At 35.4% G+C, this 18802-nt stretch overlaps 1 protein-coding gene across 1 annotated transcript in view; it reads right to left on the reverse strand.

Annotated features, from left to right (window-relative positions):
* Positions 1–99: 99 nt before the first annotated feature.
* Positions 100–18802, reverse strand: part of MRPS9 (mitochondrial ribosomal protein S9) — an 80410-nt gene continuing 61707 nt past the window's right edge. Inside the window, exons 6-11 of the mRNA XM_006883843.1 lie at positions 16166–16251; positions 14792–14867; positions 10177–10345; positions 9223–9331; positions 4666–4835; positions 100–191 (exon numbers count right to left, since the gene is read on the reverse strand). Of these exons, the coding sequence (XP_006883905.1) occupies positions 100–191; positions 4666–4835; positions 9223–9331; positions 10177–10345; positions 14792–14867; positions 16166–16251 (702 nt within the window). The remainder of the gene's footprint in view (positions 192–4665; positions 4836–9222; positions 9332–10176; positions 10346–14791; positions 14868–16165; positions 16252–18802) is intronic.

Genomic DNA, 18802 nt, shown 5'->3' on the forward strand with positions numbered 1-18802 from the left:
GTTGTATTGCCCTCTTGTATGCCAACAAATACTGATTTTAAGTCTGCAACAAGTCAAGCAACACAGACAGTTTTCCTCTACTTCCCTGAGAAAATCCACTTAGCGCTTCTTCCATGTAAACTTTCTTCGAGCTCCCTCTTGGCCTGGCTTCTTCCGTTCTCTGACACGAGGATCAGTAGTAAGTAGTCCAGCTGTAACATAAAAAAAGGAATATTTATGAACCATGGAAAATGTATATTGCCTAGCTGGAAAGTAGGTGAACTGCATGAAATTATACACACCGTATAAAAGAGAAGAAAAGAAAACAACCCCTCAAGGTAAACACTGAGACCTATTATAGTCATAATTTATCAGCCTGGTATAAAACTCACAACAGTAGTTCACTTTCATTTGTATTATATTTTTCAAATTTCTGAGACAAATAATGGCTAAATTATCATCTGCTTTCTTTATCCTATGAAAATCATGACTTCTCTTTGACCTTTAAATCTGACGAACTTAAGATCAAGCTGTTGGTGGCAACCACTGTTTACTGCAATGGAAATTATCCTGTATGCTCATTTTTACTGAGACAAAAATTTTAACAGCAACAAGAGGGAGAGAATATTTAACATTGTATGGAAAAATATGGTTAACCCTCATTATTCATGGTTTTTCTGTTTGCTAATTTGCCCGCTTGATAATACTCATTTGTAACAATACTAATGGCACATTTGTGGTCATTCACAGAATGGTCAAAAATTTAAGTTACCCAATGTGCACATTCACAGCTGAGGTTGAATGAAGTAACAGTCTACCTTCGTATTTCAGTTTTCGTATGATAAATATCTTTTCTGCAGCCATATGTCATGAATCTTGCCTTTTTGTGCTTTTTATAATTTATTTCATTGTTAAAATGGCCTTCAAGCTAGGCACAAGAAAGTGGTGACATGCCTTATGTAGAAAAGAAATACTGGCTAAATTCTTTGTTACAGGGTTATTGGCTGTAAGCTCATATATATAACAAGATAATGATATGTAGTAAATGTAGTGTCTTTAAACAAACACATGTATAAAAAAAGGTTATGCACAGTGTTTAGTGGAGCTCCCCAATTAAAACAAGCTTGGAAGCAGGAGTGGCATCCACTTCTGTAATAGCTTGCCTCTGGATACCCTATGTACCTGCAGAAAGGACGAAAGTTATACCGGTGCCCAGGTCTTCCGTTCATAGGGTTCCTATGAGTCACCTCCAACTTGACAGCACTTAACAACAACAACAACAGTAAATGTAGTGTCTTTAAACAGACACATGTATAAAAAAAGGTTATGATGCACAGATTATTTAAGGAAATTGTGACCAGAGGCTTGTAGGAACTTAAACTCTGTATATTCTCCCTAGCAACAATGGTTCAGTATGTGTGCTCAGTTTCTCTGGTAATTTTACAGGCCATAACTACTATGAATAACAAGAATTTACTGTATCTATGGATATATCAAATGTACAGTCAAATACACATGCACACATATTACAGTATATGATTTGTCAAATGTATCTGAGAAAAGAAATGGTTTCATCTGTATAATAACAAAATTCCTTGGCATTTTGTTCCGGAAACTAAGAAATATTTTTTTTAGTTGTATTTTTAGCATAGTTTATTAGCAAGGAAAACCAATTCACTATAAACCAGAAATTTCTACTCTCTTACTCATCAATGACAATGGGAATTTTAGGCAATTAACAAGTTATTCTCAGCAAATGGCCCAAACAGTAGGGCCTAGTATATGAATAAAGACCATAGATTTCAAGAAATACCAGTGACCAGAAAACTCTTAACTTCTATAAACAAATCAAAGCTTTCATTATGTCTTTTTCATTCTAATATAGCACTTAATTTCATTTTAGGTAAAGCTTCCTTATGAATTTATTATGGATCTATTGATGGACTTTAAAATCCTGGAACCATTGCCATCAAGTCAAAAATACTCATAGTTGACCCTTCAGCAGGCTTCCAAGGTTATAAATTGCACAGGAGGAGATTGCTTATTTTCTCCAAGGAGCGGTGGATTCAAAGCACTAGAGCAGTGCTATCCACAGAGCCCCAACTCTGGAGACCAGTACCACCAAGCTTCAAGCACACGTACGCCACAAGTGTACTGAGATATTTATACTTGTAGAATACAGAAGAAAGCGACAGTGTTTTCAACTAAGTGCAGATAAGAACTATCTAAATTATAGTTTAATTTCCAAATAATAATGCTTTATTACTTTAAGATATGCATGTTGTAGTTTTTATGTGTCATGAAGTTGTCTGTGATTCATAGCGACCCTAGGTAAAATAACTTTGAACCCTCTCCTATCCTGAGCCAATCTCATTGTTTCCAACACACCTACTCCCATTACCCAGTGCTGATCCATCTTATCCAGGGTCTTCCTCTCCTGTGTTGTCCCTCCACTCTTCTAAGCATGATGTCCCTCTTAAAGGACTGGTCCCTCCTGGCAACATGCCCAAAGTATGTGTGATGGAGCTTCAAAATCCTTGCTTCCAAGAAGCAATTTGGTTTCACCTTCTCCAAGACTGACCTGTCTGTTCTCTTAGCAGTCCATGGTATGCTCAACACTCTTCTCTAGCACAACTCCAGGTCACTGACTGCTCTTCTGTCACCATTAGTCATTGCTCAGCTCTTTAATTCATAGCAAGTAATTGCGAAGACCATGACCTGGATCAGGTGCATCTTTGTCTCTAGTCTGACATCACTGCTCTTCAATATTCTGGAGAGGTCTCTGATGGCAGATTTTCCCAATGCAATTTGTCTTTTTATTTTCTGACTGCTGGTGCCAACCAGCATCTATCATGTTGTTGCCAATTGGTCCAGTGGTGAGAATCTTTGTTTTTTTGATGTCGAGCTTCAATCTATATTGAAGACTGCATTTCTTGACCTTCAGTAGCAAATGCCTCAGGTCCTCAAGTTAGAATTACTCAGATCCTATCAGTCTATGTTAATGACTAGATATGAATCATATATAATAGTGAATTATTTATTTACAAATGGATTTTTAAGAGGCTTGAAAAACTAGATTAAATACATCCCAGAGGTACGCGGTTCAAAAGCACCAGATGCTCTGCTGGAGAAGGAGGGAGCAATCTCCTCCTGTACCAGTCAGATCTGATTTGACGGTACACGTAAATATAATACAATAAAAAATTTTTAAAAAAAGGAGAAATTAGATTAAATAATAAGCAGCCACCTTTTTTTTGTTTTAAAACTTTTATTGTATTATTTTTACGTGTACCGTCAAATCAGATCTGACTGGTACAGGAGGAGATTGCTGCCTCCTTCTCCAGCTGAGCATCTGGTGGATTTGAACCGCGTACCTCTGGGATAGCAGTGCAGCGTCTTGCCATTAGGCCACCAGAGCTCCCTTAAGCAGCCACTATTTAAACCACAGTATTGGAATCCAGAGAGCAGTGCTCAGAGCGACTGCAGAGATCATTTAATCCGACCCTGTTGTTTGACCAGAAAGGAAATGTTGACCCATATGTATAAGTGAATCCTCTAGAACAACACACACAGCTCTCTTTTCATAAGGAGTGCAAAGACAGCCTTCCACTAGAATCTTTCTGATGTAGTAGTTTCGGAGCAATGTCCTAGGGAAAGAAGAGTTTGTATATTCTTTCTCATACTGTATAGGGAGTCATATATTCACAAATGGGTGGAAAAGTAAACTACTATCCTAGTGACAAGAGGATAATTTTTAATGACTTTCTAATAGAAAGAAAAACATCGGAAATAAAAGAATTATACATTATTTACAACAAAATAGTAACAGCCAAATTATTCATTACACACAACAGAACTAGGATTGCTAACATCATAAGGTTAAAACAAACTTTTTCAAACCTTTGGCCTGAACATTTCATCATCACTCAGAGGCCCACTTCATCTTCTTTTTCTAATTCAAGTTTACTCTATATGGAAAACCAAATTTCAAAAGTACTGTGCTTCTTGAGAATGAAAAGATAAACGAGGAAACTAAAATATAAAACATATATTTAACACAGTACTTTTCACTAAGTTCAGGTGACCAGCAGTATAGAACGGGGAGCTCTGGTGGTCTAGTAGGTTAGGAGTTGCCAGCTGACTCCAAGGCAGGAAGTCAGAATTCATCAGCTGCTCTGAGGGAGTTAATTACAGCCTCTGAAAACCCACTGAAGTGATGGGTTGATACCGACTCAAGGGCACATAACAACAACAGTAGAGTACAAGAATAATGAGCCCTGGTGGGATAGCATATAATGTGTCAAGCTGCTAACCAAAAGGCTGGCAGTTCAAGTTTCACCAGTATATTGACAAAAGAAAGATGCCCCATCTCTTCTAGCATAGATTTTGTCTCAGACCAGATAGAGGGTTCTTAGGAGTTGACCTCGGTAGCAGTGAGTTTTAGTACAATAAAGATCTCTGGCAGCATTAAAGGTTACGTGCTGGCCTCTTACCCAAAAGGTGGTGAGTGATTACAATCCACCAGTGACTGTGTAGAAAAGACCTGTAAAGAGCTTTAGAAAATCTACCTAGCAGCTGTCCTCTGCCCCACAGGTTTACTATTGAGTTGACTCGAAGGCACACAGAAACAGTCCAAGAATCAGAACACAGTACGTATTATCATGCCTTTCCAACTTAGACCCCTACCTTGTCTCATCCACTCGACTTCATCCTCTGTGACAAAACTGCATAAAGCTTTTGCAGTTGCCAAGCGTATTGCTCCAGCCTGTGCGGACCTCCCGCCTCCTGATACTGTGCAGGTCACATCATGTTTTCCAAGCCGGTCAAGGAAGTGGAAAGGGAACATCAACTGTTCTCTGAAGTACATCACAAGTAAATACAGTTAGGTTTACTATAAAGACACATGGCTTTAAAGGACATTCTGAACATTTACAAAAACTGTATTATGCATAACAATGACTTTTCCTATTTCCTGATCAATAATCCACTAAAGCATGTTATGAAAACACTGAAGTGGGCACTATTTTGTGATGCAACTCTGAGAATTCTAAGGTTTATTACTTTGATCTTGCCTCTGGAATCCCTATGAACCTGGAGAAAGGATGAAAGTTATACAGGTGCCCAGGTCTTTCGTTCATAGGGTCAGTATGAGTCGCCTATGACTCGATGGCACTTAACAACAAGAACGGCAGCAACATAGAGAGAGATCAGTTGGCCTAGTGGACAGAAAATGACGCCCCCCAAGCCAAAGGTGGGTGACTCCAATCCGCAGCTCTCAGACCTGCCTATAATTGTTTTTGGTGAAACATTCTTCTAGGTCATATAACCCTGGTACGTCCACTTGCTGTACAGAGGTAACTTGTGGTTGCTGTGAAATTGAACACTGTGACACTGATGAGTCAAATGTGATAATGGTTACTCATGGTGGACAGGGTTTGGTGGAGCTCCCTGATTAAAACAAGCTTGGAAGCAGGAGTGGCATCCACTTTGCAACAGCTTGCGCCTGGAAACCCTATGAACTTGGAGAAAGGATGAAAGTTATATAGGTGTCCAGGTCTTCTGTTCATAAGGTTGCTATGAGTTGCCTACGACTCGACAGCAACAACCTAGTAGTACTTATTTTACTTTTTATTCATTTTTCCTAAAGAGAACTTCAAAAGCTTGAAAATAATGTAAAAAAATATAAAATTTGGAGGACTCCAATGGACTTTAACCTCTCTGGATTCAATGATAAATATATTAACATTCTCAAGCAGTTGTCAAATGCCAATTGGGTTTACCAAAGTCTGCTATGATGTGTATGTATAATATATAATGCTTATCTTGATATTGCTTATTTTTAAAGTTACTAAAATTAATCTCCTACATCATTGGTGAAATGCATAGTCCTATTATAAATATCCACATTGTAGGGTCTTATTATTTCCCTAGTGCCAGGTGACATAGTGTACAACTCAAGTCAGATATGCTTCCTTTAGTGGTCAGTGAGAGTCAATATGGCCCTGGCCAGTCCTACACAGAGGTAGAAAATGGAACATAGACAAAACTTGGCCTTGGACTTTTTTGTTTCTCTCAACTTAACAAGTGTTACTGAACATTATTTATATGCCAGAAACAATGCTCACAGCTATTTCTGTCATACACTTACTATGTTTTTGTTATTTTGTCCTAATATCTCTTCTGAATTTTATTTAGAAAAGTAAATTTCCATTGCATTTGCTTACTTTCAAGACCCAAAAGATAGCTTATTTTAACAGTGAGGATGGATAAGAACAGGTAATTCATGTGTTTCTGTTCATGCTACATTGGCAAAATAATCACATGCACATCAGACAGAAGCCCTGCAAAGAGTATGCTGTTATTTGTCATTGAGTCAGAACTGACACATAAGGGACCCTCTGGGTTTTCCCCAGAGGCTGTAAACAACATGGGAGGAGACTACATCTCTCACTCCTATGGAGCAGCTGATGGATTCAAACCACCTGCCTTTGAACTGGCAGCGCAATTCTTCACCAGTAAAGCACTAAACAGTATCTAAGAGTAATAAAACACCAAATAATTTAATTATCCTACATTTCTTAGCACCGTGGGTTGGAATTTGGAACAAAATAATATGGGAATGAAGCAATTCCTATAGCCATACAAGTGGTGGTATGATACTACATAAACCTCAATGGCTTTTTTTGACAAATGTTTTGAAGGAACAAAACTAAAAAAATACCAAGAAATTATAAAATTAGCATACTAGTAGTCATGTTATTAAAATACTTAAGGAAAAATTAGAGGTTGATGATCTAATTCCATCATTTTCCCAATCTTTGGGCTGTATGTGCACACACCACAGGAAATCTCACATACAGTTATGAGATGTAAATGATGTAAGTGGGCTATGACAGGAGAGAAGTTACCAAGCGAGGCTAAAGGACAACCACTTGTTTGAGAGTTTAAGCGTTTATCCATCTTAATCTCTAAATTTTATCACAGCCTAGCAAGTGCTTGTATAAATAAAGCAGGATAGGATAAAAGGGAAGAAAAAAGACGGTTATTAAAAAATATATTTCAGTAATAGAGAATGGCCAGTGTGAGAAAGAACCATTAAAAAAAAATTTTGGACTGTTAGAAAGTTAGAATACTGCTGAACAGCAGTAAAATATAGCTAAATTAAAAAAAAATACCCCAAAAGGTAACAATTTAAATGGACATTATACAGCTGGTAATTCCAATTAAAGTAGACTGCAAATTAGTTCATACACAAAATAATTATACAGCACAAAAAATATTTCATAATTCATCTCTCAGGAATTTAAGATGAAATTCTGAGTTAAAAGAATAAAATTTACTTTGCTTTTTATTATGAGTCAAAGCCACTTTGAAAATATAAATTAATAAATTACTTTTTCAAGTATATTTTCTTTGCATTACACCTCTATAGTACCATTTCTATGGCTTAAAATTTAACACATAATTACACACGCTCATTTATTCTACTCTAATTGCTTAAAATGCTAAGCCTGTCTCTTCTATTATATGGTGAAGGACAGGTACAGAATTTTATTTCTTTTGTACAGATGATACTTTAAGAGCTGGTTTACTGGCCAACTGGTCTTTCCAAATCAGAAGATTATTGACCTTTGTTTCCCCATAGTACCAGCTATAGAGCAAAAAACACCTGTTGTATAGAAGACCTGATGACTCTGAGAACGCAGCGAAGTCAACACTTCCAAATATATGTTCTCTATTTGTGTAAAAACAGTCTAAAGAAGAGATTATGGAAAATAAGAAGTAAGCGGTTCATTCTACTCTGAGGCAAGCAGCTTAGAGATATGGAGTTAAACTTAACCCATTAATTTCCGCACCAAGAAAAAGAACCAAGATCGCCTGATTCTTGGTTTGGTAGTTTTCCTACTGGTCAAGTGTCATCTTACTGCTAAATCTGTCAATTCTGAGGCTGCTCCTGTGATGGAAAATATCCCTACAGGTACTTAAAGATACTGTGCTGTTTTGTGCGTTCATTCCCATCAAAATTAGCTTTCCCAACTGGATAGAAAGTTTCTTGAGGGTGGAATCATATCTTAAATAGCTTTGATACCTTCATGTTGTTTTTGTTGTTACGTGCTATCAAGTCAAGCATGACTCATAGCAGACCTATGAACAAAAGGCCTGAAGCCTTTCTATAACTATCATCATTTACCTAAGTTCATAGTTTGTAGAGGAATATTGTTTAGGAAGTGGATGCCATAGAGTTTGCAGAGGAATGTTGTTTAGGAAGTGGATGCCACTCCTGCTTCTAAGATATCTTCATAATGCCTAGAATAAGATTTGGAATGAAGAATCTTTGTCATTATCTTCCTAATCCAAATAAAAGAATAAGATTAAGGATATTATTTAATTGTGAGATCTAGCCATAGTTGAGGCTTGCTGTAAGAGACAATAGGTTAAGTGCCTGTGCTTCTAGCATTTTAAATGTTGGAATTATAGTATCTGTGGTATGGGTCTCTCTCTGGCTTTCAATAAGGAAAATAAGAGCTTCTTCTATCCTCTTTCCAGAGAAAAGAATAGAATTAATTTATGTTAAACAGAGCTAAAGTGAATTACTTTTTGATAGTCACTAGTCATACCAATATATATACATATATATACACATACAGTTCATGAAGGATTTTAAAGTCCAGAAGCTTATATTCATTATAAAGGTTCTCTTTTCTTAATAAAAGCATAGCTTAAGAACTTTAGCTTTTTGACCTTTAAAACTGTAACACTTTTAGGAAACAGGGAAAGCATTGGGAAAGAAAAAAACTAACAGAAAAATATGAACTTTTCAAGAAGAAGGCTTTATATAGCAATTCACACAGGGAGTAAGATGAGAGTGCATTAGAGGATCAGGAATATAATACCTATGTTCAAAGTCTATTTCCTCATAGGATACAATATTTGAAATATAAAATTGCCATATTTAACATTAAGAAGTATGCAGAGCTTGACGTCTTGTTTTAACCCATAAAACAGCTGATTTTTGTTCTCCCTATATTTTTATCTAGAAAGCTTGAAAAAGGAAAAATATTTTGAAAACTAGGTAAAAATGTACACGCTTTCATTTGAGTGTGAAAAAATTACATCTGTAAAAAGAAATAATGATGCAGAAAAATATAATGAAAACAAAATTCACAAGTTTTAAAAATTGATTATTAGGTATTTCATAATGTATTTTCTTTAAAAACAAAACAAAACAAAATAGCAACTCACCTGTCCTGTGTCACTGGGAAGTAAAGTAAATAATCAACTCCATTTACTTTTATTTTTCCACTTCCATGTTCATAAACAACTGCTTCTGCTTTTGCACTCTTTCTTTTCCCTTTAAAAGTAAACAAAAAAAAATTTAAAATATCAAATTCCTGTTTTTCTAAAATAACAATATATAAACTATTATACAGATGAACATTCTAAGACTCCTATAAATAAAAACAAATAAACTACCATAATAGATGTAAAAAATAACTTTATTCTTCAATTCTATGTTGGGGACACTAGTGTGATTTTAAATTAGCATGAATAACCAATAAAAAGAACTAATTTATTTACATCTAATTTTAAATATTTACAGTCTTTTCTTATAGTCAATACAATCATAGTAACTAAAAAATATGTGTATAATTAATAGGAAAAAGAAACAGAAACTGTTGAAAATGATGAAGGAATGATACCACTGTTTTTACGGTGCAGATATAACATCTAATAGGTCAATTCTTAAAAAGTTACACTAGGTCAAATGTCTTTGCATGTGTATAATATGGAAAATGTGATTTGATATCCTGAAAAGTTTTCACAAGGCCCACAGTTTTAACAGCTGACAAGCAGGTTCCCTGTGCACTTTTCATATTATAGACTTCTTTACTATAAACTTTTATTCAATCTACCAGTTGAAAATGTAAAAATAAGATGTAATATAAATACATTAAAATAAAAAGTGTTAATGTTGGCATAAGTATTTAGCTACATTTTTTCCCTGGGGCATTATAAGGTTCAGTTTTCTTTTTAAAATTTCAGTAGCAAATTAAGAATTAGGAAACTCAAGAGAGCTGTAGCAAAACTAAGCAAACCAACAAAATCAAATGAATGTTAGGTTACTATAGCAAATAAAAATAATTGTGGTTTCTCAAACTCCACTGAATTTATTTTCTCTCCACAGAATGCTATTACCTTCGCTTGTGCTGAAGGCCATTCCTTGCTCGTCATACTGTAAAGGTTCAATCAGCTGTTTTTGTGATTGAATAGTTACACTTCTTCGAAACCTCTGCACAAATTCATCTTCAGCAGCACCGCACTGCAATGTCAATAATCTTTCTAGCAGCTGAATGAACTGTGCATACTGCAGACAATAAAAATTCATTAGAAGATGCAAGTGTAATTGCATTTGCTAAGTTTTTTCTATTTTTATATACTTGATCTTTCCAATGTTGCTTTTCTTGATGAATTTTGACAGGATGACACTTCTGCATCTTCATGCTGCTTTTAAAACAGCATGCAGATGCATCACATTCTCTGTGTATCTTTAGCATTGTATCTTTTCTTTCAAGAAACAAAGACATTTATAATTCAGAAAAAAGAATACATTTTTCTGGATTATGATTATATGAAATCGATATTTAAATTCATTTTCAAAAAATATTAAGATGATCTTAAAGTATAATGTCTACTCTTATATTAGAACTGTATCAAGGAGCTTTATAAATAATCTCCAGTAAGTTATGTATAGTGAAATGGAAATAGTCTGATTTTGAGAAAATGTGCCTCTTAAATTATATTTCATAATACATTTGGCAAATATAGCTTTGGCTGTTCAAGCTGTGTTACTTTAAATGTTTATGATTTCCTTTAAAACCGAACAATCAAGCTATTTAAAAATTCAAGAGATACTTGACTTAAAGGGCAACCTCTTGAAATAAATTATCCTTGCTACTCTGTGCATTTTTTTTAATAGTTCTTGAACATGTGATTAGAAAGTAAACAACTTGGTATTAACCCCTTAAAATTAGAAGCCAGAATAATCATTTAAAGTGTTTATGCAAAAGGAAACAACTAATACTTGAGATCTCTAGTTAATATGGATTGTGAAACCTAGCTTTTGGTAAGCTTACTTAAGTTTTTGCCAACCCTAAACATCATACTCTTTTTTTGTTATCACTGCCTTTACAGTGAAAATCTGCCACTATGAAATATATAGTGGCCGGGTGCTACTACTGACCACTGTGACCAGACACACATTAGGAGGTCTCAGGTAGAATGACAGAATATGTAGAAGAAGACTCAAATTCCTAAAACATGACAGACACACTGGATGTCAGGAAGCTCATGATGGTGATGTGATGACAGAGACTAAAGGAATCCCTGAGGCTACTACTCTAAAATACTTTGGAAGTTGGAATTAAAGTTATTTCTGCAGGTCACCTTTCAGTCAAATAACAGACTGTAGTGTAAAAGAAAGTTGTATCATCCTGGGTGAGGTGTTCCCTAAAACCATGGTCAACATTTACCTAAAAGCAAGGATGGGGAGGCAAAGAAAGGGAGATTAACAACTGTTCTTGATTAACAGACACAGAACTAACAGAATGGCAACAAGCAGTATGTGAACAATCACAAATAATCTGTAAACAAGCGCTACAAGGCAAAACTTATTTATTAGATAAACTTTTACTTAAAACAGTAAACTATTATTTTTAAAAAAAGCATGAAAGGCACTTGGGCTGCTTCCATTCTTTTATCATGAATAATGCTGCAATACACAGGTGTGTATACTGTATACCTATGTTTCCATCTCGGTTCTGGTTCCTTTAGGGTATACTCCTAGTAGTGAGATAGCTGAGTCAAATGGTATTTAACTTTTTTAAAAAGCACCAGATTGTCTTTCACAGTGGCAGTACCATCTTACATTCCAACCTTCACCAGCATTTGATGCTCATTGCACCACTAAACTTTGCTATTGTTGCTGTGGAGAGATGGTATTTCATTGCTGTTTTGATCTGTATTTCTCTGATAGCAAGGAATTTTGAAGATTTCTTCATGTGTTTATTTGTCAACAGAACTTCTTCTTTGGCAAAGTGTCTGTATTGTATCTTGTGCTCATTTTGTGATAGGGTTGTTTGCCTTTTTCTTGTTATGGTATTAAGAGTATTTTATTAATATTAGTTGTCAGGATGGGCTCTTCCTTAGAAAAAGAAATTGTGTTTCAAAGGGTGGAGGGTTAGTGAAAGAGAGGAAGACCGTCAGTCAGGTGGACTGACAAAGTGACTGCCACGATGGCCTCTAGTGTTCCAAGAAGTATGAAGATGGCACTGGACAGAATGGGGTTCAGATCCGTTGTTCAAAGGATCATTATGTGTCATACTTGACTCGACTGTCCTAATAACAACAACAATAACCCTTATCAAATAAGTCACCACCAAATATTTTTTCCCCAAATGAATGGATAAAAAAACCGTGGTACATCCACACAATGAAATATTAAGCAGGACTGAAAAGCACTGAACTTTTTAAAAACACTATACATGAATGAGTCTGGAAGACGTTGTGCTGAGTATAATATCTCAGTCACAAAAGATGAATACTGCATAGGACCACTGTTATAAAAATAGCAGGGACATGGGGGAATTGAGAGCAAGTAAAGAATGGATAAATAATAAACACTACACTGGAATAGGAGAAGGAGGGACTATCTGAAGGGAATAGGTGAGCAGACATCTGCGTATGGCAAATGACAACAGGGAACAAGATATGCATTAGAGTGAATTGGGGGAGGGAGGAAACAGTGTATCAATAGATGAATGAAAACCCATTCTTTCTAAAACTTTCATTAAAACCACAATTAAAAAAAGTGAAAGTATGAAACACAAGATCAGATACTACCCAACATGACTCGGACCTGAGTCTATATGGGTCGAGAGAGGGGACGGTGTTGGCAATGGGGAAAATGAAATAGGCAAAATTCCCACCAGTAACATTAACATAAAATACTTAAAATGTCTTGTGACAATGACAAATAGAGCAGCAATTTTCCAAGTAACATGAAATATTTAGGCTCCCATGGCACTGGCCTGAAATTGTAAAGAAAAAGGTGTGCCTACCTTTTCTCAATTTCCTTTTCTACAAACTGACAAGTTCTGGAAGCTACAAAGAGGTGGATATACTAGCTTTGTTTGTGAAATAGGCTTAAGAAATTGCTGACCACTCCTACAATTCCATCTTGAGCCTAGTCATAAGTTTCAGTGTTCCTTCTGATAGCCAATACCTCTAAAATAAGTGTAAATAGAGAGCTCTGGTGGCATCGTCCATACAGAACTGTGCTGCTAACCCAGAGCCCATACTTCTCTGGTGGCTCGAATTCACCAGTTACTAGTTGGGAAAAAGATGGGAAGTCTCCTCCCATGTGATTTACAGCCTTGGAAACCTGCTGAAGGGTCAGCTCTGAGTCACCTCCTTGATAGCAATGAGGCAGATTACATACACATACACACACACCCTCCCCTCTCAGTGTTAAAGAACTATGCTGCCAATCCAAAGGCATGTGGCCAGTCTACCAGCTACTCCACAGGAGAAAGATGAGCAATCTCCTGCCACGCAGTTTACAGCCTCTGAAAGCTGGCTTGAGGGTTAGCAACTAGATGGTACATAATTTTTTTTTAATTTAAAAAAAAAAGTCTTGTTTTCAAAGCTTCATACCTGCATTGAATTTCTTGAGCTGTTTCCAAAAGTGGGAGAAAAATGCAAATATAGAAACACTAAAATAAAATAAACAATGAAATGATGCTTCCAATGAAGAAAGGATTAGAGATTATTTTGAGTAGTTCAAGACTGACTTGGCAGCAAGGATAGTAAAAATTAACCATGGATCTACTACTGCTAACTAAATGCCTGACACCTTGATTAAACAGTGCAACTTTCCAAATCATTAATTTCTCCAATATGTTAGACAAGAAAAGAATAATTTAAGTACACCATCTACGTGAAGGCAAGGTACTAATAATGTTAGCCTCTGCTGTGAAGTAACAATCTTGGAACAATTTTGGAAATTTTATCTACATTCTAAATCTTTTCAAAAGTAATCTAAAATGTAAACAATAAAATATTTAAATGTTACACTTTTTTAATTAAAAAAACGAACAACAATGGAACCCAAAAGTATGAGGTCACAAACTGTGGGCCGACAAGTCACCAGGAAAGCTTGGTAAAATATGTACATTCCTGAAATTCCTATAGATTCTGAGCTACATCTCAGAAATGGTTTTTATAATCACTAAAAGAAATTTTATTTGTAATCACCAAATCAATATTCCAAGAGATTCTGATACAGGTGGTTTCGCAGCTCTCAATGACCTTACAGAAACGCACATGAGGTAAACCAGAAAGCAGTAAACTGTACAATGGTAACCAGCGAGTTCATCCCTTTTCTACCAACGCGCTTCATTTCTTTTCTACTTAACCTGTAGCATTTCCTTACACTTATCATTAACTTACAAAATCAGCTATACGCTTTACTGAAGAAAATGAAACAAGACATCTGCCGCACTCTCCTAAAACAACTGGCAGAGGATACAAGGGCATTTATAAAAGGAGTATCTGGGGAATAAGCATGTCACTTTTAAGACCAGTGGTAAGGTCCTCCCATGGTAAATGCACAATGAATGTGTTTAGTTGGTTTTTTTTAATTGTCTTAGGAACACCTGCTGCTGAGGAACATTACTATTAGGATCCTAAATACAGCAATTGTCTGCATTCTTACAGCACAGGACCCCTTAAATTAAAAAGATTAATTACTCACATCTTGATCTGACAGTTTTTCCACTAACATTTCTTCTAGTTCCTCCTTAATCAGCCATCTGCTGCCAATCAGGCCTCTGTTAAAATATCACATATATTCTCTTTTTAATTAACTATGCAATTAGAGTTACATCACAAAAGATCCAACATAACTAGTAATTCATAATTCAAAAACACACTTAAAATAAAAGTACAATGAAAACTCTTTTTTTGAGAATTACTACTCTATTGCCTCAGTCTACTTCAGAAAGCAAACACTTTGAAGAGTGAAATATGCTCCTGTGGAACTTTTCTCTTATTAAAATCTACTAAATTTCTTAAAAATGAAAATTGTGCCTGCTTTTCACAATTTACATCAAAGAGACATCACGGACACAAGGTTAACCAGCCAGTGAACCGAGCAAAACTAAAACCTCACTGCTGTCAAGTTGTTTCTGATTTATAGTGGCCATACTTGACGGGAGATAACAACAATAACAATATAGAAGACTAGAACTGTCTCATAGGGTTTCCAAGACTATAACTCCTTTCTGAAGCAGACTGCCAAAACTTTCTCTTATAAAACAGCAAGTGAGTTTGAACTCTTGATTTTCTGTTTTTGCGGTCGAATGCTTTAACCACAATACTATCAAGGCTTTTCAGTGAACCAATGTATTCCTAAATCCCAAATAAAGGACTAGAGGTGTGTAGGAGGTGTTGAGCTGATTATGAGTCACAGCAACCTGATGTACATCAGATTGTAACCTTGCCTGATCCTGCATCATCCTCACAGTCTCAGCCCATGTTATGGTTGCTGTGTCAATCTCCCTAAGGGTCTTCCTCTCTTTCACTGATCCTCTAACTTTCCAACAATATCTGGTCACTACTGACAATACGGCTCAAGTATCCTTTGCTTCTAAGGAACACACTGGCTACACTTCTTCTAAGATAGTTATGTGCTCTTTGTGCTTCAAGACTTTTATTCTTTCAGAACAAGAAAAAATGTGAAGCACCACAAAACCAAAATTGACAAGTAGTTGCTTACAGGCTTATGTATCTGATCACTGTTTGCCAAATGGGAGCAAAGCTGTGAAATACCAAAAATATTAAAGTCTGCAAGTGCTACTCAAATGTGCACATATGCATGTGTATAAATATTCTACAGGATTTTATTCAAAAATTATCATTTAATACATAAATCTAGAATGAAGTAACAAAAAAATAGCTTTAATACTTGCTTCTTCCCTAATATCAATTATTATTTTAAACCTTAACTATATAGTAAAAGAAGTACAAATCTGAGCCTTCATAAATGCTTAAAAAATACCAGTGTGTCATGTTTTAGTTCAAATTTTATATGTATTTTAATATTTAAAAAGAGAGAGAGAGAACTTACTTGGTTTTAGTATTTTCCAGAACTAGATCTTTGGCTTGCAACTGATTGTGATGTTTTTCTATACCTAGTAGCTTTCCATACGCTTCCTAAGGCAAATAAAATACACATGTCAAAATAAAGAGGCATCACTAGTTATAATTTACTTTCTATTTTCCCTATGTTTATCTTATTTCTAAAGTGGTCTCTTCAAATTATCTAGCAGCAAAATAAATAAAACTGAAAATGCATTAAATAATATTACAGGTTCCCTTCACTATCCAAAAATAGTGTTCCTATGAAAACTTTCATAAGTTAAAATAGCATAAAGTGAAGAATAAATATTAGTTCATATGGGAAAAATCTTTGGGTGTTTTCAGACTCCAAAAATAACATACAAAGCACACCAAATAACACATAAAATCTAAAATAAAACTAACATATAGTGTTTTCAAATACAATTCAAAGCTATGGTGACTTGATGGTGAGATGCTGAGCACAGGTGCTGGGGAAGGAGATGAGGAAGGTCACTTCATTGGCTTGCTGTAAAGCAAAACATTAAATGCGAAAGTCACTTGTCATTAAAGGATATCCCAAACAAAATTCAAGTATTTTCCTTTAAAACAGCATTTTATATAGTAAAATGCACATTAAATGCAGAAAATTGTCAATAAGATTGTGGTATTTATTACTTAACTATTTCCAAATGAGCTCTGGTGGCCTAGTCGTAACTGTGCTGCAATCCTAAAAGCACACAATTTTAATCTCCTTGCTGCTTCTCAGTCAGAAGGGCAATCTCCTCAGAGTGATTACTGCCTCTGAAACCTTGCTGGAGGGTCAGCTGTGGGTTGGTTTCGATTGATGGCACAAAACAACAATAACATTAACCTAATAGTTAATGTTTAAATAATATATACACACCAAGTAACCAAAGTCTTAAAAATAGGAGATTTTTAAAACAACTATAAGATACCATCTCACCCCAGTAAAGAATAGCAAAATTCAACAGAGCAACAAACAACAAATGCTGGCGAGGTTACAGAGAAACTGGAACCCTCATTCAGTTGGTGGGCGTGTAAAATGGTGCAACCACGATGGAAGGCAGTATGGCGCTTCCTCAAAAAGTTGCAAATAGAAATACCATTTGACCCATCAATTCTACTACCAGAAATATACCCTATGCTGAGAGAAATATCTTAGTCACAAAAGGACAAATACTGCATAGTGCCACTGTTGTAAAACAGGATTGACAACGGAGTTCGGGGGAACTTAAGAGAAGAAAAATAATGTATACTGCATTGAAACAGATAAGGGAGAGAACTGTTTAAAAGGGATATATGATTAGGTATTTTTGTCATGACAAGAGTCCAGAACGAAGGCTGAATAGTGGAGTGGACTTGGGGTGGGGGGAACTGTTTAACAATGAAAGAATTTCTCTTTTACTTTTCAAAGAGAAAAGCAAACTAGGGGGGAGGGGGAGGGATGGGCAGGGAGAAAAGTGCAACAATGAATGGATGGAAATCCAAAATCTGTAAACTTACATTAACATTAATAAAAAAACCAAAACAAAAGAAAAACAGATTTTTTTTCATTATTCAATTTCTATTCATTTTCTATCCAACAAATTATCTGAATGTGTGTCACTTGTTATACTGCAGTGCAAGTAAGGGAAAGTTTGTCACTTTGTTAGTACTTGTTAAAAGCAATAATCTGATAACAAGAGTTAGGATTATCAAGAAAATAAACTTTCCAGTAAACTAGTTTGTAATAAGCAGAATTAATACAAGGATCTCCCTTTTCCTTTGCCTCAGCATACTTGTTTTTTGAGCAAGCACTCACACACAATATATATATATTTATTTATAGTTTACACATAAGCTTATTTTCAATTTAATTAACTATATTAAAAACATCCGTAGACAGAAATCTTAAAATAATATGCTAAAGATGATATAAATGGTATATTTTTCTGCCCAATTATTTTTCTTGCTAAATACTAGACAAATAATAAATATGATAAACTTATTTTCTAGCTTTGATGCACATTCTGTTATATAAAATATGATTTTATTAGCTAATAATACCATTAGCTAATATCTGAGGCCCCAATTTGCTGTTGATGGAGATGCTAATCTGTATCTCAGTCGTTATTCATAATTCTAAGCCTGGAGGACTTTTTGTTGGATCTGATCAGACTGCCATATTTACATCATCATGTTGCCAGTAAGAAGTGCCCCTCCATCACTGTCTTTGTACATACTAATGTCGGTATTTTAGTATTTTATTTTAAGTCCATAACATATTTCAGGAATCCATTTCTCTCATGGAAGAAAAAGAATTTTAGCATGTGAAGACCAACATGCATACAGGTGGGAGCAGCTCTGGAGGGGTAGTCTACATCTCAGAGAGTTATAAATCCTCAGAGAAGGACACTGAAGTTTATTTCTTTTTAGTGGTGAGATGCACAAAATAAATTTGAGGTTTTTTGGTAAACACTAGAGGCTGCACTGATGGCTCTAGAAGGAAGAAATAAAAAAAAGCAGAGAGAAGTGGCACTTACTGAACACTGGAAGTTGTGAAAACTCACGGGGACCTATGAAGATTCTTAGAGTGGCCATGAAGATCTGAATAGATGAGTCTGTAGGGAGTTTTGATGCTAAA

This window comes from Elephantulus edwardii, unplaced genomic scaffold (assembly GCF_000299155.1).
Source record: "Elephantulus edwardii isolate Elephantulus edwardi_28Jun2011 unplaced genomic scaffold, EleEdw1.0 scaffold00030, whole genome shotgun sequence".
In the NCBI taxonomy this organism is placed as follows: domain Eukaryota; kingdom Metazoa; phylum Chordata; class Mammalia; order Macroscelidea; family Macroscelididae; genus Elephantulus; species Elephantulus edwardii.